Here is a 22,734-nt window from a genome sequence, read left to right as displayed (position 1 = left end):
CTGGGTTGATCTCTGGAGCATATGCTAAGCATCGACTCGGCGTAGTCAGCACTCCTTTTCGGGCGGCTGGCCGAGTTAACTCGCCAATCTGGGGAGGAAGCGTGGATACGCAACCAAGCATCTTCTTTATTGATGTTATAGGCTCCTTGGCGCCCATCACCGCTTTCACAGTCAGCACACTGCCGGTATATAACTGCTCTGTCAGCGTGTAAATCGCCTTCAGCGTCAGGACGCAATCATCTTGAAGATTGGCGGCTCTCGGACCTGTATAAGGGGTAATGATAGTCAGCGACTCAGATAAGAGGTATTTGTTTACAAAAGTCAAGAGTTAGTTATTTACCAAAGACGGCTTGTGCCATGTTTGAGATATGACGTTTTAAGCCGGACAGTTCTTGTTGCACAGTATCCAATTTGGCCTCAGCTTTCTTTGCTCTCTTTGTTAAAACATCTTGGTCAGCTTGAGCCCTTTTTAAGTCGGCTTTTAGCTTTTCCATCTCAGCTAGGACCAGTCGATACTTCTCCTCCGATTTGGCTCGGGCATCCTGCTGATCAGATAAGCTTTTCTTCAAGTCGCCAAGTGCTGATTCAGTCTGGATAAGAGATTCATGTTGAAGCATATGATTAAGGGTCAAGTCTCAGAACTATTGCAAGCAATATCCCTAACACTTGGGGGCTAATGTATAATTTTCAGACAAAATTATACAGCATCAAGACCCGTCTCATCTTTTTTCTGGTGACCCGGCCCTTGGGGGTTACTGGTCGAAAGTTTTTAAGTCATCACGACCCGGCTCATCTTTTTACTGATGACCCGGCCCTTGGGGGTTACTGGTCGAAAGTTTTTCAAGTCATCAAGACTCGGCTCATCTTTTTATTGATGACCCGGCCCTTGGGGGTTACTGGTCGAAAGTTTTTAAGTCATCAAGACCCGGCTCATCTTTTTACTGATGACCCGGCCCTTGGGGGTTAATGGGGATAATATAGTATACAACAAAATTTACCTCATGTTTGTTTTTCAGCATCCGAAGCAGGCTTTTCTCCATCTCATAACTCGCCTCCAGGCGATTTGCAAAACCAGAGCAAATTTCTTTGAATTCCAAATGTTCATATTGAGAGAGCTTGGTCTTGGAGAGTTCATACTCGGGAACAGTTTGAGATGATGATGATACATGCTTCGATAAAACCGCTGTGGCCGGTTTAGAGAAGCTAGTACCAGTGATAAAAACAGCGTCCGGGTCTTCTATTGTTGTCAATGGACTTGGCGGCTTGGGGCATCCATTGTTTCCTTGGGAGAGCTAGGGAGATCCACTTGATCTTCAGGTTTGTCTTGGTTCAGGTTATCTTGGATCGGCGCCGATTTCTCGATAGGCTCCGAGATTATGATAGGAGTTGACCCGCCAGTCTTCCTTTTCTTCGCCTGTGCCCTGAAAGGAGAAGGGGTTGCGTTTAAAGGACTGAAAACTTATCACCATCAGATTCAAAGTAAAAATTATCAAAAGACTTACCCAGGGACACGGATCATTGGCGGAAGTGCCGACATTACTGAGTCGCCAGATGTAGGAGGAGAACTCTGCAAGAATTGTACGTCGAAGATATGAGCTGGTTACAAATGCGATCCAAAGAGACGTGAAGAAGTGTTGTTAAAAGATACCTCATTTGACCTTTTCTTGTTCCTTGTTGCTAAACAAGACACCAGATCACCGGAATGACTTCGGGTCTTCCGATTTGAAATGTGTTGTGCTTTCTTCAGAAGAAAATTTGGGTCCAAACAAGCATTTGGGTGTGAGAAGGGAACTTTATAGATGACAGTTATAAATATGCAATGACGTGCATATTTATAGATACCATCCTTTCGAACGGGAGACGCCTAGGTTACGATACTTGACATGAAAATAGAATAAAGTGGCAAAATAGAATAAAGTGGCATCGGCATGACAACCGGAACAGAGCAAATATGGTATGATCGGGGAGGATATGTCAGTAGTGCTCACCACTAGACCGTGTAGGGAGGTAGTCGCACGGGAAGATCGTCGAACACTAAACCCTTGAAGCGACGAAACAACTGAACATTTAAATCCACGCAATCAACACGAATATTCAATCCCGATAGAAAAAAAACTCTATATATAACTACTTTTCCACTTCTATTTTCATCTCTTTCTCCTCTTCTTCTTCTTTGACATCTGTTTTTGGAAACTGGCGGCAAAGACCTTCTTTGCCGTTAGCTGATAGATGACAAAGAATTGACTGATGACAAATTCTCTGATTCCAGTAGTAACGGCGTATCCAAAAAAATTGCAAATATTACTCTGCAATTGTCATGAGTATTCAGCCAAAATGAAGGTACACGATTTCACCTTCACAAAATGGAAAAAAATGCATACCATGTTTTGCTACGATGGCCGATGGGAACTGCTAAGCAAACAAGAATTGTATAGAGATGGCGAAGCAATGCTCAGCCGGAATTGGAGGACCAGAATTCAGAATTGGCGCGTCACACAAAACATGCAAGCAAAACAAAACAAAAACAGATGCAGTTACATTTACGAGTCTAGAAAGCAACAAAGTCATGCACACATTCTGCATGTCCCTGTTTCCAAGGTGATCCACATTGCAGGTGCATCTTGGTGGGATCATGCATGCTTGGACGCCATTCATGCAGAAGTACAAAGCGGCCAAACTAAACTAAAGCACCGCTTGAGAATATGTATATAAGCATCGCTTGCGCCCGATGTTTTTCATGCCCATGCTTGCATGCTCTCGTAGATTGATAGGTGACATGGCTCACCTGACGGCACTACTCCTCACGTCCGTTCTCGTCTTCGTCTTGAGCGCGACACCCACGCTGAGCATTGTCACCGGCGGTGCGACAGCGAGGCGGAGTAGCAGCCTCAACCATGGCCCCGCTCGAACTTACGTAGTGCTCGTCCAGCCTCCGGCGCACGCGCACCACGACGACGAAGCCGCGCACCGGAGGTGGCACGAGTCGTTCCTGCGGCCGGGGTCGCGCCCTGGCGCTGGCAGGACGGCCGGCGGCGACCCACCGACCATTCGCCACTCGTACACGGGCGTGTTTTCTGGCTTCGCCGCAAAGCTGACGGAGGACGAGCTCGCAGCGGTGTCCAGGAAGCGCGGGTTCGTGCGCGCGTTCCCGGAGCGGAGGGTGCCGCTCATGACGACGCGCACGCCCGGGTTCCTCGGCCTGCACGCCAAGCAAGGCGTCTGGAACGCGACAAACTACGGCGAGGGCGTGGTCGTCGGGTTGCTCGACACCGGCATCGCCGCCTCACACCCTTCGTTTGGAGACGAGGGCATGCCGCCGCCGCCTGCCAGGTGGAAGGGCAAGTGCCAGCCTCCCGTGCGGTGCAACAACAAGCTCGTCGGCCTGGTGTCGCTCATGGGAGGCAACGACACCACCGACGCCGTCGGGCACGGGACGCACACGGCAGGCACCGCGGCTGGCTACTTCGTGGACGACGTCTCGGCGTTCGGCCTTGGCAGGGGCACCGCCGCCGGGATCGCGCCGGGCGCGCACCTGGCCATGTACAAGGTATGCGACGGCGAAGGATGCTTCGAGTCAGACATACTGGCCGGGATGGACGCGGCAGTGAAGGACGGCGTCGACGTGCTCTCGCTCTCCCTCGGCGGCCCCTCCATACCGTTGGACAAGGACCTGATCGCGATCGGCGCGTTCGGGATGATGTCCAAGGGCGTCCTCGTGGTGTGCGCCGGCGGCAACAGCGGCCCGACGCCCTCCACATTGTCAAATGAGGCGCCATGGATATTGACCGTGGGGGCCGGGTCGGTTGACCGGAGCTACCGAGCCACCGTGCAGCTCGGCGACGGGGAAGCGTTCGACGGCGAGTCGCTGACGCAGGACAAGCGCTTCAGCTCCAAGGCGTACCCGCTCTACTACCCTCAGGGCACCAGCTACTGCGACTACTTCGACGGCGTCAACATCACCGGCAAGGTGGTCGTGTGCGACACCGAGACGCCGCTGCCTCCGCTGAACTCGATCGAGGCGGTCAAGGCGGCAGGCGGCGCCGGAGTGGTGTTCATCAACGAAGCCGACTTCGGGTACACCATCGTGGTAGAGAAGTATTATAACCTCCCAATGTCACAGGTGACCGCGACCGACGGCGCCAAGATCATGGGCTACGCCAGGGTGGGCTCGTCGGGGGCTGCCCACACCGCAACGATACTGTTCAACAGCTCGATTGTTCACGTGAAGCCGGCGCCGATCGTCGCCGCCTTCTCGTCCCGCGGGCCGAACGCGGCCAGCCCCGGCGTGCTCAAGCCCGACATCATGGCGCCGGGGCTCAACATCCTCGCCGCGTGGCCGTCGATGGTGCCTATCGATGGCAAGGAGTCGTACAGCTACAACGTTGCCTCCGGCACGTCCATGGCCACGCCGCACGTCACCGGCGTCGTGGCACTGGTGAAGAAGGCGCACCCGGACTGGTCGCCGTCGGCGGTCAAGTCCGCCATCATGACCACGTCCAGCACCGCCGACAACGCGGGGAACCCCATCATGGACGAGGAGCACCGGACGGCGAGCTTCTACTCGATCGGCGCCGGGCACGTGGATGCGGCCAAGGCCGTGGACCCCGGTCTGGTCTACGACCTCGGCGTGGGCGACTACAGCGCCTACATCTGCGCGCTGCTCGGCGAGGCGGCCATGAAGACCATTACGGGGAACAGCAGCTTGACGTGTGCGGCGGTGGGGTCCATCCCGGAGGCGCAGCTGAACTACCCGGCGATACTGGTGCCACTCTCCGACAAGCCGTTCAAGGCGAAGCGGACGGTGACCAACGTGGGGCCGGCCAAGTCGAGGTACACCGCTCACCTCGACGTGCCCAAGTGGCTCAAGGTGAAGGTGGAGCCGGAGGCGCTGGAGTTCACGGCGGCGATGGAGAAGAAAGCGTTCACGGTGACCGTGAGCAGCAGGGGAGCCGACGCGGACGCCGACGCCGGGCAGCTGGCCGAGGGGAGCCTGCGTTGGGTGTCTGAAGATCATGTGGTGCGGAGCCCGATCATCGCCGACGCCAGGGTTGTCTCGACATGATTCTGTCAGGTGCTCCTTGTCCTTGGCATGCTTCTTTCGCAAGCCGCATCAAAGGCTTGAATCCGCATAACGCTTCTTTCAGTTCATAATAACACGCGTTCGTTGTACTCAGCCACCCTGGCTGGTTAGTATAAGCACAGGTATCCATATAGTTTACAAAATGAAGACATTGTTTGTCGTTCTTCCCAACTAGCACTACTCCTTCAATTCCCGATTGCAAACATGCAATCACACAAATACGACACCTATCAAACGAGGTCACTGAGATAACCTTGTCTCTTTACTGTATCAAATATCACTACTCAAAATCCTCAGGTTGCCAACACAATCAAGCTTCTCTCTGAGAGATACTCCCTCCGCCCCATAATGTAAAACGTTTTTAACACTAAACTAGTGTAAAAAAAAAGGTCTTACATTGTGAGACGGAGGGAGTATTTGCAAGCTGAGAGCACCAACTTCTTTTGTCCAAATCGAGAGGAACACTTGTCACTTGCTGTGCCTCCATGGGTGCTCTGCTTGGGCAAGATTTGAACATCAAAACTCGGACTGGAAGGTTAATGATGTTGCTGTTACAAAATGACCAGCCAATGAGAAAATCAGCAAGACATGTTGCACATTGAGATGGCATCTGCAGTGCAGTTTAGGCCCTTTCCCAACAAAAGATTAAAGAAATACGCACAAGGGAAATCCAGGCACCGAGAAGACATGTCTGGTGCAGTCATGCAAGTTAACAATGCACACACAAAAATAAATTTCCAAATGCTTTTTGGAAGCTTCGCAAGAGATATCCAGGAATCTGAAGATAATTACATTGCTAACGGGATTATACTCCCTCCGTGACCCCTCAACCTCCCTCCGTCAAATCTGCGCCTGAGCCTTTACGCGGATGATGCAGCGCTGTTTGTCACTCCCATGCCTCAAGATGTTCTTGTTACCAAGCAATTGTTGCTTCAGTTCAGCGCCATTTCAGCGCTAGTTGCCAACCTGGACAAGAGTGGGTTGTTCACAATTCGTTGCAACAGCATTCATCTCCCCCAACTGCTAAGGTCCTTCCTTGTCCCCGTCATGCAATTCCCATGCAAGTACCTTGGACTACAGCTTTACTTCAGGAAGATCACGTGAGCTGAAATACAACCGGTCCTAGATAAAATAGCTGCAAAACTGCAGAAGTGTAAAGGAGAGCTTCTCAACAAGCTGATCATGGTCTTCAAGCTCGATTCTTGGGTCATTAAGCAAATTGACAAGCTGCGCAGGAACTTCCCCTGGTGGTCTAAGCCGGACGCAGCTGGCGGTTTGGCCCTGGTTAACTGGAATACTGCCTGTCGACCTAAGGACATGGGCGGGCTGGGCATCATGGATATCAAACGTTTTGGCAGGGCGCTCAGGCTTCGACGAAAATGGCTCGAATCGATGGGCGGACAGAGGCCGTGGCTAGGCTCTCATATTCCCTGTGACAATGATGATCTTGCTCTGCTCCGCGCCTCCACTTCCATCTCCATTGGCAATGGCACAAGGGTTTCCTCTTGGAATGACCGGTGGCTCAACGGCTGCTCCCAAAGGATTTGGCACCGGACCTCTTCATTCTGTGCTCAAGGAAAAATGTCTCGGTGGCTGATGCAATCAAATCCCAGAGATGGATGTCGGGCCTCCAGCGCATCACATCTCCCATGCAACTATGGCAATTCACTGCCCTTCGGTTGCAACAACGAAAACAACAAAGCCTTTAGTCCCAAACAAGTTGGGATAGGCTAGAGGTGAATCCCATAAGATCTCGCGACCAACTCATGTTCGGGCACATGGATAGCAAGCTTCCACGCATCCCTGTCCATGGCTAGTTCTTTGGTGATACTCCAGTCCTTCATATCTATTTTTACGGACTCATCCCATGTCAATTTCGGTCTACCCCGACCTCTCTTGACATTATCAGCACGCTTTAGCCGGCCGCTATGCACTGGACCTTCTGAAGGCCTGCGCTGAATATGCCCAAACCATCTCAGACAATATTGGACAAGCTTCTCTTCAATCGGTTCTACCCCAACTCTGTCTCGTACTCCCTTCATTCCATAATGTAGTGTGCCTGCGTTTCCCGATATCTAAGTTTGACCATATATTTAACCTACAAGACCGATTGCGGCGGAAGCAAAAATTATACCACTGAATTTGTATTTTCGATACGAAATCAGTGGTATATTTTTTACTCCTGCCGTAGTCGGTCTCGTTGGTTAAATTTATGGTCAAACTTAGATCACAAAAAACGAGGACGCACTATATTATGGAATGGAGGGAGTATATCATCATTTCCGAACTCGGTCCTTCTTCGTGGGGCCACATATCCATCTCAACATGCACATCTCTGCCACACCTAACTATTGAACATGTCGCTTTTTAGTCGGCTAACACTCAGTGCCATACAACATTGCGGGTCGAATCGCCGTCCTATAGGACTTGCCTTTTAGCTTTTGTGGCACTCTCTTGTCACAGAGAATGCCAAAAGCTTGGCACCACTTCATCCATCCGGCTTTGATTCGATGGTTCACATCTTCACTGTCCTTTGGTTGCAGCTGCAGCAAATCCAGTTGCAGCTGGAGATCGACGACTCTATCTGCTGGAATCTTACCTCCTCAAAGGTTTATTCGGCTAGCTCTGCCTAGCGCTCTCAGTTCCTGGGCTCCTACTCAACATCCCGATTAGACAAGCTTTGGCGCTGCAAGGTTGAAGGCAAATGCTAATTCTTCATGTGGCTCTGGCTGCGCGAGAGGATTCTTACGAATGCCAACCTCGCAATCAAGGGGATCCCGCACTGCGAATTTTGCCATCTATGCAATAAAGAGGACGAGACTCCTTTCCATCTGATCCTGAGATGCTCATTCTCGCGATCCATTCAGATGTTGGTTGCCAACTGGACTAACTGACCTGCTCTCACCCTCAACTCCCGGAATGCAACCTCCTCTGAAGCTTGGTGGAACGACTTGACATGCACTTTGGATCCAGAGCTTATCACCACTGGCATATACACCTGCTGGAATATATGGAAGGAAGGGAATGGCAGGGTATTCCAGATGTGCCACCTTCCTGAGCTGGAGGTTCTTCATCTGATCAAGCAAGATACTTCTCAACTGGCGCTTTCCATGCATTGGATGTCGGACACTGAAAATACCCCACAACTAGAACCAGACTAAAGCTTTCTTTCCTTGTTTTTCCTTTCCCCTGCTCTGTAACACCCTCGTGTTGTGAGGCATGGATACTTATTGATTTCTCCTACTTAATATATAGGGATGCAATGCTGCCAGTTTCTCAAAAAAAAAAGTATTGGGCATACGCTTTCATGGAGTAGCATCATTTCCCCAAAAGTAACTCCAAGTGTCATACTCAGCAGGATCATTTTGATTTTGAATATTCTAAAGGATGACTCTGAGGAACAGAAATTCATCAAAAGCTTGAGAAGAAAGAGGGAGGTGGGACATATCTAGAATACCGTCAAGACTCAAGACTCCCCCCAGAGGCAGATGCGCCTGGCTTTATCTATACTTTCAATAACCCCTTCAGGCAACTTGAGGGAGCATATATAAAAAGCAGGAAGAGCGCTAATGACAGCTTTTGATACTGATTCTCCCACCAAAAGACAAGGAGGGGCAAGAAGTTAAGAGCCACTCCACCCTATGAATCAGATCAAAGTCCCTGATTCTAGAGTGCTCAGACCAAGAGGAAACCCGAGTAGGTGAAGGGGAAATTGGCAATGCGGCAACCATAGAGGCCAGTTAACTGCTGCATTTTTCCTCCAAAACATGGATGGGAAGAAGGCAAGTTTTCTGCAAATTAACTCAAAGACCAGGGGACTGTCCAAGGGATTCAAGGAGGCTTTTAAGACAGAGCAGTTAGTGGGAACATGCTTGCATGATTAAAAGCATATCATCTGTGTATTGCCCAACAGGGAAGATGCTGTTAGTACCTGGAAGGGGAGTGAAGCAGGTTATGGTGGCAAGCCTTATTGATGATAGACTGAAGCAGGTCAGCCACGAGAATAAACGGCCGAGAAGGGAAGAGGGTTCCCCTGCTAGAGTGCTAGACACCACATGCGGCAATGAAATTTCCTCCCCGGGACACCACTAAATAGAACAGAGGAAGTGCCAGTGGAGAGGACGGATTTAATCCATCCAATCCACCTCGCATCAAAGCCCATATGCTCCATGACTCTGATGATCATGTCATGCTCGATAGTATTGAACGCTTCTCCAAAGTCAAGCTTAAATTTCCCCGCTTTGATTAATGGCATCAGTGAAGAAACAAACAAGCTGTTTGATCAGTATAATCCTTAAAGTATATATCTACGTGTCAACAGTAGTGAATGTGATTATCATATCCCACTTAAGAACCCTACTATAGTAGAATGATCCATCAAATTCATGAAAGACCCCGCCACAATTTCTGAAAAAAAATATGTGATAGAAGCTCAAAAATGAGAATATCAATAGAATCTGGCAAGCATGAGCTAGTTAAAAAGTGTGGAGAGAGATACAAACCATAAAAGCTGAATGAAGAAATGGAGGATAAGCTATGCTGAAGAATTTGTCAGTGTCTAAAAATCCCTCGGAGATAATAAAGAACCCAAAGCAGATGGTATCATACTGCAAGATTTTTTGGGTCATGTCTGCACAAGAGTATGGCATGCCCATGGCGGCATTAACTGGGTATGTGCAAACGACTAGAAGAATCTAGGCACAAAAAACTGGCAACTGGATCATTCATTTGGTGAACACCATGTCATATTAAAAATATGAAAACAGACAACTGATGATGCTATTAACTTAAAACAAGATATGTTAAGTTCCTTCAGCAAGTGTCACGTGTAAATTGAAGCATGTAAACGATACCTATTTTCTATTTGATGCATCCTCCGAAAGCTGGTGTGTCTCACTTCCATGGATTTAATCATTTCAATCGTTTACAAAATTAATATCAACTCCAAGTTCTAACTGAGTCTCTCCAATGTAAGTACTCCACCAAATGTATTTCTGAAATCTGCAGGTTGAACGACTACAAAATGCATAGGGTTATGCATATAATACACACGTGCGCATGTTGGATTCTGTTTCTTACTTTTCATATGTGATTTTGCATTACCTCATGAAAACAATATCCACCATAAGATAGGGGGACAGGCATGCTCATTCACCTTATACACCGAGTTGTTGTACAGATAGTAAGTCAAGGCAGGCAAAATCACCAGTAATCCCCGCAAGAACATTTCCCATCCTTGAAGTGATGAAACCTGTTAGTGTCTCTAACAGATATATCCCTCCCCTCAAAACATGATATGAACTTCATTGCTTCATGGCAATCGCCACAAATGCGGAGGTTCTTTATCACCCGGAGAGGTGTTCCTGGGCTCGTGCTTATGAGGCCCAATGCAACAGCCAGCTTTTCACTGTGCACAGCAAGGATATCGTCCTTTTCTTGTTCTTCCACATCATGTAGGACAAAATCTGTGCTCGGTGCAAAGCCCAGCCTGCTCATCTCAATGGTAAGCTGCTTTAGTTTCTCCGTTATTGCAGTCATCATGGGGTGTGAATTGTCACCAGCTAACAACATGTGCACCTTGTTCTTGATCTCTATCCAACTGCAACCCTTTTCTTTCTTCAATCCCATATTCTTCATCTGATCCCTCACTCTGTTTACCCCGTCCCACATTTTTTTAGACGCATAAATATTGGAAAGCAGGACATAGTTGCCGGTATTTTCTGGCTCTAGTTCAAATAGTTTTTCTGCTGCAACTTCGGCCAGGAACACATTTCCATAAACCCTGCAGGAGCCCAGCAAGGACCCCCAAATACAACCATCTGGCTCAAATGACATCTCATTTATGAGATCGTATGCCTCATCAAGCTTGCCAGCCCGTCCTAACAGAGTAACCATACATGCATAATGCTCCATCCTAGGGGAAATGCCATGAGTATGCTGCATTTCATTGAAGTAGCGACGCCCCTCCTCTGTCAGGCCAGCTTGGCCACAGGCACCAATGACACAGGTGAACGTGACTAGGTCAGGCTTCTGTTTGCACTTCTGCATCAAACAGAACAACTGCACAGCATTTGCAGCCTCCCCGTGCATTGCATAGCCACCAATCATCGCATTCCACGAAACAGTGTTTTTAGACGGAATTGCATCGAAGATCGTCCTCGCATCCCTGACCTTGCCACACTTTGCATACATGTCCACCAACGCACTGCCAACGTAAACGTCATGAAGAAATCCCTTCCTAAGAGAAAAACAGTGTGCTGACCGGCCATGCATAAGAGCAGCAACATTGGCAAATGCTGGCAGTACGCAGGGTATCGTGACTGAATTCGGCTCAATCCCTTTTGACTGCATCTTCCTGAAAAGATCCACCGCTTCTAAATCTTTCCCATTCTGCACACAGCAGGCAACAATTGAGGTCCAGGACACAACATTCAACTCGACTCCTCGGCTAACAAACTCGCTGAACAAGAGCAATGCCTCAGAGACCTGGGCGTTCCGAGAGAGCCCAGCGACGAGAGCGTTGCAGGAAGCAACATCCATGTGGCTGGACTCATGGAACACGTGAGAAATCTCATCGGCACGCCCACACTTGCCGTACATGTCAATGAGCGCAGTGACCACATGTTGATCTAGCCTGCACCCTGTCTTCACCACGTATCCGTGCAGCTGCTCGCCAATTGAGACCAATTTCACATCCCCGACCGCAGAGAGTGCACATGAGACGCTAGTGGCGTCCGGTAAGAACCCTTCCCCGTGCATTCTCACGAGTGCCTTGGCAGCATCGATGGCGCTCCCGCTCCGGTTGAGCCCGGAAATCAGTCCATTCCAGGTGATCACATTTGGCTCGACGCCGGCGCTCCGCATCCGCCCCAGAAGGCCCCACGCGGCCTCGGCGTCACCTCGCGCAGAGTACCCGGCGATGAGTGCGCTCCAGCCGACGACACTCTTGTCCGGCATTCTTTCGAACACGCCGCGGGCGTCGCTGGTGGCTCCGAGGCGGAGGTAGGTGTGGAGGAGCGAGGAGGCGACGAAGGGATCCTCCGCAAGGCCGGAGACCGCGGCGGCCGCGTGGAGAGCGCGGGCGAGGGGCTGCGCGGGGCATGACTTGAGCGCGGACGGCAGGAGGTGTGCGTCCGGCGGGAAGGAGACGTGGCGGAGAAAGTGCAGAAGGGTGTTGGAGTGTTGGTACATTTGCTTGGTTGGTGCTTGGTGCCAGCTGATGATCGACTCGAGAAGTTTTGAAGATGGTGCTCCTGCGGAAATCCAATTCGGATCATGGAGCATATGCTCCCGCCCATCAAAACTATTTTTTGCAAATGTCAAAAGAAATTGAAAAATTAAATGCGTTTATCGTCACACCAAAATGCTACCTGTAATTTTTAGTAGTCCCTCCGTTATAGTTTAGAAGACACGGTTAAATTTATGTGTATTTTTACAACACACAAGATTTAAGTCACATTGCATTTACTCCTAACAACTAATTAGTACTCCGTTGTACTAGTTCTATATGCATGCGTAATGTGAATGTTATTTTCTAACCCATCTCACAATCAATCAATAATCACATAGGTTTCAGAGAATTTCCAAACATGTAATCTAAAACGTAACGGAGGGAGTAGGAAAGTTTAAGTATTTTAATTTATGCGGAAAAAACAAGTCGAAAGATAAATGTTACCTTCAAATTTTACACTTAATTTTTTTTTCACCGATGAAGCACCGTCATCCAGGTTCCCATGAAAATTGACAAATACGCTTGTTACACTAATAAAACATTTAATAAATCAAAAAAATTAAATTGTATTTACTATTTGTTTTTAATTTATTGTTCATTAATGAGCATATGGATTCCAGAGCCAAAATAGTCCTCCCATGCTTTTGTCGTCATGTTATTTTCAATGGAGTCCTCACTTCACTAAGTATAAACGAAAGAGTTTTAGGGGAGTCAATACACAGAAAAGTAGGCAGTGATCAAAATATTATAACTGTCTCTGATTCATAAAAAAGTGTCGCGGTTTTGAACTAACCCTAGTTCAAAGCTGCAACACTTATTTTAGATTAGAGAGAATAATACTTAGGAAGATGGGAAGAGTTATCAATACTGAAGGGGCACATCTCCTATCAAAGGTGATTGGTCTTATTTATCATGTTACTAATGGTTGGGATGACGATTTTGTTAGACAAACTTTGTAGTCAATTCATGCACAATGTAGGATGGTGATAGACCTACTTTGGACCGACCAAACACTACTCCGTGACTGGATAGTTACAAAGGTAGGTTTGAGGCTTGTCCACACCAATGATGCGAGACATGGCCGAGCAAGACGGGATTGATACGTCTCCAAAGTATCTGTAACTTTTTATTGTTCCATGCTATATATTATCATTCTAGTATGCTTTTGGAGTATTTATTTAATATTTTATATTATTTTTTAGCACTAACCTATTGACCCAGTGCCCAGTGCTAGTTGTTGTTTTCTGCATGTTTTTCACTTTACGGGTTTTCCATGCCAAACAAGGTCCAATTGCCGTGAAACTTTTTGATGATTTTTTCTAGGCCAAAAGAAGACCAACGAGCATCGAAAGAAAGTCAAAGGCCTCCCGAGGGGCCCACAAGCTATCAGGGCGCGGCCTGGGGTGGCCTGAGAGCTTGTGCCCCCTCGTGGCCCTCCCGGCTCTTTTATTCGGCTTATAAATTCTTATTTACCCTAAAAACACCAGGAGGAGTCCCGAAACACTTTGTACGCTGCCGCGAGTCTCTGTTCCGACGGGAGACCATCTGGAGCTCTGTTCCGGCACCCTGCCGGAGGGGGGATAGATCACGGAGGGCCTCTTCATCAACCTTGTTGCCCTCACGGTGATGTGTGAGTAGTTCACCATAGACCTACTAGTCCATAGTTAGTACCTAGATGGCAATCTCTCTCTTTGTTCTTCAATACAATGATCATCGCATCTTCACTTTGATCCATATGATGTAATTCCTTTTGTGCGGTGCGTTTGTTGGGATCCGATGACTTGTGAGTTTATGTTCAGATTATTCATGATAAATATTTTAGTCACTTCTGAATACTTATATGATTCTTATGTGCATGATTATGATAGCTTCGTAATTCTCTCCGGTCTATTGAAATAGTTTGGCCAACTAGATCGGTATTTCTTCGGTGAGAGAGGTGCATTGTGGTAGGTTCAACCTCGCGAGTTTATATATCCCAGTGACAGACGGGGACAAGACGCATCTTAGTTTTGCTGCTACTAAGGATAAAATGATGGGGTTATCCATATTGCTTCAGTTTACTTTGTCTACATCATCTCATCTTACTCCATGCATTACTTTGTTCGTCATGAACTTAATATGTAGAGAGGAAAGTATAGAAGCGCTTTTGAAGTGAAGTAATAGTAATAGGTGTTGGAAATATGCCCTAGAGGCAATAATAAATTAGTTATTATTATATTTCTTTGTTCATGATAATCGTTTATTATCCATGCTATGTATTGATTGGAAACACAATACTTGTGTGGATACATAGACAAAACACTGTCCCTAGTAAGCCTCTAGTTGACTAGCTCGTTGATCAAAGATGGTCAAGGTTTCTTGACCATAGGCAAGTGTTGTCACTTGATAACGGGATCACATCATTAGGAGAATCATGTGATGGACTAGACCCAAACTAATGAACGTAGCATGTTGATCGTGTCATTTTGTTGCTACTGTTTTCTGCGTGTCAAGTATTTATTCCTATGACCATGAGATCATATAACTCACTGACACCGGAGGAATACTTTGTGTGTATCAAACGTCACAACGTAACTGGGTGGCTATAAAGATGCTCTACAGGTATCTCCGAAGGTGTCCGTTGAGTTAGTATGGATCAAGACTGGGATTTGTCACTCAGTGTGACGGAGAGGTATCTCGGGGACCACTCGGTAATACAACATCACACACAAGCCTTGCAAGCAATGTGACTTAGTGTAAGTTACGTGATCTTGTATTACGGAACGAGTAAAGAGACTTGCCGATAAACGAGATTGAAATAGGTATGCGGATACTGACGATCGAATCTCGGGCAAGTAACATACCGAAGGACAAAGGGAATGACATACGGGATTATATGAATCCTTGGCACTGAGGTTCAAACGATAAGATCTTCGTAGAATATGTAGGATCCAATATGGGCATCCAGGTCCCGCTATTGGATATTGACCGAGGAGTCTCTCGGGTCATGTCTACATAGTTCTCGAACCCGCAGGGTCTGCACACTTAAGGTTCGACGTTGTTTTATGCGTATTTGAGTTATATGGTTGGTTACCGAATGTTGTTCGGAGTCCCGGATGAGATCACGGACGTCACGAGGGTTTCCGGAATGGTCCGGAAACAAAGATTGATATATAGGATGACCTCATTTGATTACTGGAAGGTTTTCGAAGTTACCGGGAATGACGAATGGGTTCCGGGAGTTCACCGGGGGGGCAGCCCATCCCGGGGAAGCCCATAGGCCTTAGGGGTGCCGCACCAGCCCTTAGTGGGCTGGTGGGCAAGCCCAGAGAGGCCCCTGCTCTGGAGATAAGAAAATCAAAGAGAAAAAAAAAGGAAATGGGAAGGAAGGGAAGGACTCCACCTTCCAATCCTAGTTGGACTAGGATTGGAGGAGGAATCCTCCTCCCCCCCCCCCCCATCGGCCAAACCCCTTGGGGCCTCTTGAGCCCCAAGGCAAGGCTCCTCCCCTCCCACCTATATATACGGAGGTTTTAGGGCTGATTTGGGACAACTTTGCCACGGCAGCCCGACCACATACCTCCACGGTTTTTCCTCTAGATCGCGTTTCTGCGGAGCTCGGGCGGAGCCCTGCTGAGATTAGATCACCACCAACCTACAGAGCGCCGTCACGCTGCCGGAGAACTCATCTACCTCTCTGTCTCTCTTGCTGGATCAAGAAGGCCGAGATCATAGTCGAGCTGTACGTGTGCTGAACGCGGAGGTGCCGTCCGTTCGACACTAGATCGGAGCGGATCGCGGGACGGTTCGTGGGGCGGATCGAGGGACATGAGGACGTTCCACTACATTAACCGCGTTTATTAACGCTTCTGCTGTGTGATCTACAAGGGTACGTAGATCTGAAATCCCCCTCGTAGATGGACATCACCATGATAGGTCTTCGTGCGCGTAGGAATTTTTTTGTTTCCCATGCGACGTTCCCCATCAATAGGTGCAGGCAGGAGTCTGCCTATTTGTTTATGGACATGATGCCTATATACACATGATCATTGCCGTGAATACCGCATAACTATCCGCTTTTCTGTCAGTTGCCTAAAAGTAATTTTTTTACCCACTGCATGCTATTTTTCCATGGGAGATGCCATTAGAGAAAGCTATGTCCCCCGGGTATATTCACAACATATTAATAAAACATTCATCACCTTGATGTTATTTACTATTTTTTGTTTTATCTTACTATCTACAATTATCTACGCACCTCACTTGCTTGCAAATAACAAGACAAGAGGATTGACAACCATCTTGCCCGCGTTGGGTGCAAGTTGTTTGTTCTTTTGTGTGCAGCCGTTGAAGACAGTTGTGGTTGATATTCCTATTGGTTCGATAAACCTTGGTTTCATAACTGAGGGAAATACTTACCCACTTTGTGCTGCGATAACCCACTCCTCTTCATGAAAACCCAACGCAGATCACGAGTATGAGAAAGGATTTTTGGCGCCGTTGTCGGGGAATATCATCACCAACTACCAAGTAACTCCACACAAAATTTCATTCACTTGTTCCTCTTTTTATTTGCCGGTATATTTAGTTTGTCTCATTAAAAAATAAAAATACAAAAATACTTATCTTTGCTTGTTTAGCTTGTCACTAGTTTGCATCTTTGCTCTTTAGTTTACTTTCCTAGCTATGTTATATTTATCTTTGTTTCCCATCTAACAGAAAATGAAAAGCAAAAATAAATATAAATTGATCCTCATCCACTAGCTAATCTTTTCAAAAGACCCATTTATGTTGGAACAATTGCTAGTTAGAGTGCACTAGATTATCTTTATGAGGTCTTGCTTGAAAATCATGAATCCAAAAATTGTAAAATTTATGAAGTGATTAATGATAATTCCTTGAATAAAAAGCATGATTTCTATATTGTTGGATTTGAATATGATCCTACATATAATCATTATGAGAGAGTCAAATATGGTTATAAAAAATTTCATGTTACTCACTTACCTCTCTTGATATTCAAATTGTTAATGCTTCATTCTTCCTACTTGCTTATGCTAGACACTTCTTGTCATGATAAATTGTTTGCTTATAAAATTCCTTTGCATAAGAAGTATGTTAGACTTAACTGTTTTTGTCACATGTTTTATGATGCTCTCTTTGTGATTCGATTCTTGTGTTTTATGTGAGCATCATTGAAATTTCAAGCCTATATTAATGGCTATAAAGAAAGAGCTCGTTGGGAGACAACCCAATAGTTATAATTATTTCTATTAATGTGTGATAACATGATTATTTACTCTGTAATTATTGTGTTTTTATGTTTAATTAGTGTTTGTGCCATGTAAAGCCTTTGCGATAATTTGCATGCTGAGTAGAACTGATACGATGCAAAAACAGAAACTTTGACGCCTAGTGCAGAATTTCTCTGATTTTACGGTAACATATTTTTAATCTGAATGTTTTACACATTATTTCTATAAAAATTTCTCAGATCTTCCTAATGTTTCAGAATTTGTAGAGTTACATAAGTATAGGTTCATTACAGATTACTACAGACTATTTTGTTTCTGTCAGATTCTGTTTTTGCATGTATAATTTGCTTGTTTTGATGATGCTATGGATTATACCATGGGGTATAAGCCACGGAGGAGGTAAGATATAGTACCCTATGCTAAAATAAAATAATAATAAATATGTAACAACACCTGAAAGTATTTGATATGTTGCTTATACTAACACATCTCATGAAGTTTTGTTGAGTTTTATGTGATTGAAGTTTTCAAGTTTTGGGCATTGTCGTGATGGACAAAGGATTGAGGAGAAGCAAAATCATAAGATTGGGGATGCCCAAGGCACCACAAGGTAATATTCTAGGAATACTCAAGCGTCTAAGCTTGGGGATGCCCTGGAAGGCATCCCCTCTTTTCGTCTCAATCCATCGGTATGTTACTTGGAGCTATATTTTTATTCGTCGCATGATACGAGTTTTTCTTGGAGCGTCATTTGCTTTTGTTTGCTTTTACTTTCAGATTACCACAATCATTTTTTCCTAGACACACCTATTTGAGAGAGAGATCACATCCTCACAATTTGTTAGAATACTCTATGTTGCTTCACTTATATCTCTTGAGCTTAGCAATTGCTCTAGTACTTCACTTATACCTTTTTGAGCATGGTGGCGTGTAGATTTTATAGAAATATTATGCTCTCGTTGTTCACTTATATTTGTTTGAGATCTGGACAAATAGTGACAGTAATTTTCATGGGTCATAAGACTATATCAAAAATAATGAGTATCGAATGAATGAATAATGATGATAAAAAACCACCATGTAGCACATATAGAGAAATTGTGGGTTAATGATATTGATGTGGTGATATGAAAAAGGTGTGAGTGCATTATTATTAATTCATATAGTGTCGATATTAAGAGATGTTAAACTTCTTGTTCATCTAAAAAATTAAAAAGGCATGGTGATGATGTGTGAGCATTTCTATTCCTCGTTGAAAACAGTGTGTTGTTTTGAGTTGGAGTCGCGTGATGGTTAACTCTTACTAACCCTCTCCCTAGGAGCATGCGAGTAGTACTTTGACTTGTGATAAAACTAATAAAACTTTGCAATAAGTATATGAGTTCTTAATGACTAATGTGACACCATGGACATACGCACTCTCACCTCCTCATATTTGCTAGCCTCTTAGGTACCGTGCATCGCCCGTTCTCACCTTGAGGATCGGTGCAACTTTCGTCGGTGCATCCAAAACCCGTGACATGACACGTTTTGTTGGACATAAACTTTTTTATATCCTCCTCAAAATAGCCACCATACCTATCTATCATGGCATTTCCACAGCCATTCCGAGAGATATTACCATGCAAATGCCATCGTCACTTCACATGACTAGTTCGTTCATAATCATAATGATTTAGATGATTATATAGAGCTGACATAGTATTTGTGGCAAAGCCACCGTTCATCATATTTTTTATACATGTCACGCTAGATCTTTGCACATCCTGGTACACTGCCAGAGGCATTCATTCATAATCATATTGTGCCATCAGTTTTCATGATCAGTTGTACGTAAATAAAAGTGTGATGGTCATCATTATTAGAGCATTTTCCCAGTGAGGAAATAAAAATGGGGGAGGCCAAATGAGCGCACCATAATAGTAAAAAATGAGAGAAAAATAGAGAAGGTACTTTGCAACTATCCTTTACCACACTTGTGCCTCAAAGTGGCACCTTATTCTTCATATAAAGAGTCTCATGTTATATCATTCTTATGCTAGTGGGAATCACTTTTTCATAAACTTGGCTTGTATATTGCGATGACGAGGGTCCTCAAATTCCCGAGGTCTTCATGAGCAAGCAAGTTGGATGCACACCCCACTTAGCTTGAGTGGAGCTTTCATACACTTATAGCTCTTGTGCATCATTTGCATGGCAATCCCTACTCCTTGCATCGATATCTACCGACAGGCCTCTCCATATCTCGTTGGTATGCCTAGTTGATGTTAGACTATCTTCTCCACTTTTACCCCTTCGAAACCTACCACCATATTCTATTGCACCTTTATGTTATATCCAATGGTTCACGCTCATGTATTGCGTGAAGAATAAAAAGTTGATGCATATTGAAAAAGTATGATCCAATTGTGTGACTTAAAAACCGTGGTGCTTAACATTTGTATTAATATGGTGAAGACGGATCCATGCCTTGCTAATATAATAAAGATGGATGGGGGGTAAAACAATCTTTGAAGATTGTATACTTTGAAAGATTAATGATTTGATGCTTATACCTACAAATATTGCTATGTTAATATTTGTTAATTCATCGTTTCTCAGTGAGCATACATGCATAAGGTTACGTCATGGATAGCATGTCACATCAAAAATTCTATTTTTATCATTTACTTACTCGAGGACGAGCAGGAATTAAGCTTGGGGATGCTTGATACGTCTCCAACGTATCCAAATTTTGCGATTGTTCCATGCTGATATATTATCATTCTAGTATGCTTTTGGAGTATTTATTTACCATTTCATATTATTTTTGAGCACTAACCTATTGACCCAGTGCCTAGTGTGAGTTGCTGTTTTCTGCGTGTTTTTCACCTTGCAGGTTTTCCATACCAAACGAGGTACAATTGCCCTGCAACTTTTTGATGATTTTTTCTGGACCAAAAGAAGACCAACGAGAATCAGAAGAAAGCTCGAGGCCTCATGAGGGGCCCACAAGCTATCAGGGCATGACCTGGGGGCGTGGCCTGATAGCTTGTGCGCCTCTCGTGGCCCTCGTGACTCCGTTCTTTAGCTTATAAATTCTTATTCACCTTAAAAACACCAGAGAGAGTCCCAAAACACTTTTTACGCCGCTGCAAGTCTTTTGCTACGACGGGAGGCCATCTAGAGCTCCATTCCGGAACCATGCCGGAGGGGGATCGATAATGAAGGGCATCAACCTTGTTGCCCGCATGATGATGTGTGACTAGTTCACCGTAGACCTATGTGTCCTACCTAGATGGCAATCTCTCTCATTGATATTCAGTACAATGATCATAGCATCCTCGCTTTGATCCATATGATGTGATTCCTTTTGTGTGGTGCATTTGTTGGGATCCAATGAATTGTGGGTTTATGTTCAGATTATTCATGATAAATATTTGAGTCACCTCTGAATACTTATATGATTCTTATGTGCATGATTATGATAGCTTCGTAATTCTCTCTAATCTATTGAAATAGTTTGACCAACTAGATCGGTATTTCTTCAGTGAGAGAGGTGCGTTGTGGTAGGTTCAACCTGGTGAGTTTCTATATCTGAGTGACAGAAGGGGACAAGATGCGTCTTTGTGTTGCTGCTACTAAGGATAAAACGATGGGGTTTATTCATATTGCTTGAGTTTACTTTGTCTACATCATGTCATCTTACACCATGCATTACTTTGTTCGTCATGAACTTAATACGTAGAGAGGCAAGCATAGAAGTGATCTTGAAGTGAAGTAATAGTAATAGGTGCAGGCAGGAGTCGACCTATTTGTTTATGGACGTGATGTCTATATACATGATCATTGCCGTGAATATCGCATAACTATGCACTTTTTTGTGAATTGCCTAACAATAATTTGTTTATCCACCGTATGCTATTTTTTCATGGGGATGCCATTAGGGAAATCTATGCCCCCCCCCCGGTTCTATTCACAACATATTAATAAAACCTTCATTAACATGTTGTGATTTACTTATTTTTATTTATCTTACTGTCTACAATTATTTACACACCTCAATTGCTTGCAAATAACAAGAAAAGAGGATTGACAACCCACTTGCCCGTGTTGGGTGCAAGTTGTTTGTTCTTTTGTGTGCAGCCACTGAAGACGGTTGTGGTTCATATTCTTGTTGGTTCGAAAAACCTTGGTTTCATAAATGAGGGAAATACTTACCCACTTTGTGTTGCGATAACCCATTCCTCTTCACGGAAAATCCAACACAGATCATGAATATTAGGGATTTTCCCCTCCGATTAGGAGAGATATACTCTAGGCCCCTCGGGTGATCCGGCGTGGATAAGCATGCCATTCAATAAGGATTATGAGATAATCCGAAGTGTTGGTCGGATTCACTGGAACAAGAAAGAGGTCATGCTGCAACAAGGATAACCATGATGCCTTGAGCTCGACAACATATATCGTGTGGCAAAGGGAACAGAAACGTGGAGCACAGGTTTGTCTAACCATCTTCATCGGAAACTTGGAGTTGGAACGCTTTGCTAGATGCTACTACCGACTAGTCGAGCCGGATGTGATCTGACTCATGACCAAGTGAACGAGAACCTAAGGGCTCACGTGCTTAAGGGAAGGAACATGTGGGCTTTAGGATACATGCGATGCCCAAGAGTTGAGCCTGCCACGGATGCCTACATATAGTGGAGGTGTGGCACACTCAATCGGTTGATCGCTTCGGCACCATCACTAGGGCTTTGCATGTGTTGCGACTAGCCACTTCCACTCGCCGTCGAATGCATGATCGGACCTAGAACTCCTCTCCATGATGTTCCTCCTATACACGCGGATACCATTAGAGGCGATGCACTTGCACCGCTCCGGCGAACCTGTACGTGGGATCTGGCGACTGTATGTTCGATGGAGATCGAACGAGGAGGATATGGACCTCACGGATGCGCTGCCTCAACTCTACTTCCGTTGCATTGCACTACGCGTCTAGTGGTAACAATTTGTGATCCATCTCTGTCGCATGTTCTTGGATGTTCTGCTATAGGAAATTTTTAATTTGCATGCAATGCACCTACGGTCAAACCCCAACTATGGTATCATATCCTCTATTATATGATTTAGATTCAGATCGAATGCGTATTTGATATGTGGAGGAGGCAAATCAGATTTGTTACCATTTATGAGATCGGCTATGTGCA

The 22,734-nt window shown here is 45.5% G+C and overlaps 2 protein-coding genes across 2 annotated transcripts; one reads left to right on the top strand and one right to left on the bottom strand.

Annotated features, from left to right (window-relative positions):
* Window positions 1–2,729: 2,729 nt before the first annotated feature.
* Window positions 2,730–5,223, top strand: LOC123412101 (subtilisin-like protease). Its single transcript, XM_045105050.1, has one exon. The coding sequence runs from the start codon at window positions 2,738–2,740 to the stop codon at window positions 5,060–5,062; it is 2,325 nt and encodes a 774-aa protein (XP_044960985.1). The 5' UTR covers window positions 2,730–2,737; the 3' UTR covers window positions 5,063–5,223.
* A 4,690-nt stretch (window positions 5,224–9,913) lies between these two features.
* Window positions 9,914–12,305, bottom strand: LOC123412091 (pentatricopeptide repeat-containing protein At1g20230). The gene has a single exon (XM_045105041.1). The coding sequence runs from the start codon at window positions 12,269–12,271 to the stop codon at window positions 10,283–10,285; it is 1,989 nt and encodes a 662-aa protein (XP_044960976.1). The 5' UTR covers window positions 12,272–12,305; the 3' UTR covers window positions 9,914–10,282.
* Window positions 12,306–22,734: the final 10,429 nt, after the last annotated feature.

The sequence above is a fragment of the Hordeum vulgare genome, chromosome 1H (assembly GCF_904849725.1).
Source record: "Hordeum vulgare subsp. vulgare chromosome 1H, MorexV3_pseudomolecules_assembly, whole genome shotgun sequence".
NCBI classification, from domain to species: domain Eukaryota; kingdom Viridiplantae; phylum Streptophyta; class Magnoliopsida; order Poales; family Poaceae; genus Hordeum; species Hordeum vulgare.
The sequence above is the reverse complement of the archived record's forward strand: the minus strand, read 5'-3'. Positions and strand labels throughout refer to the sequence as shown.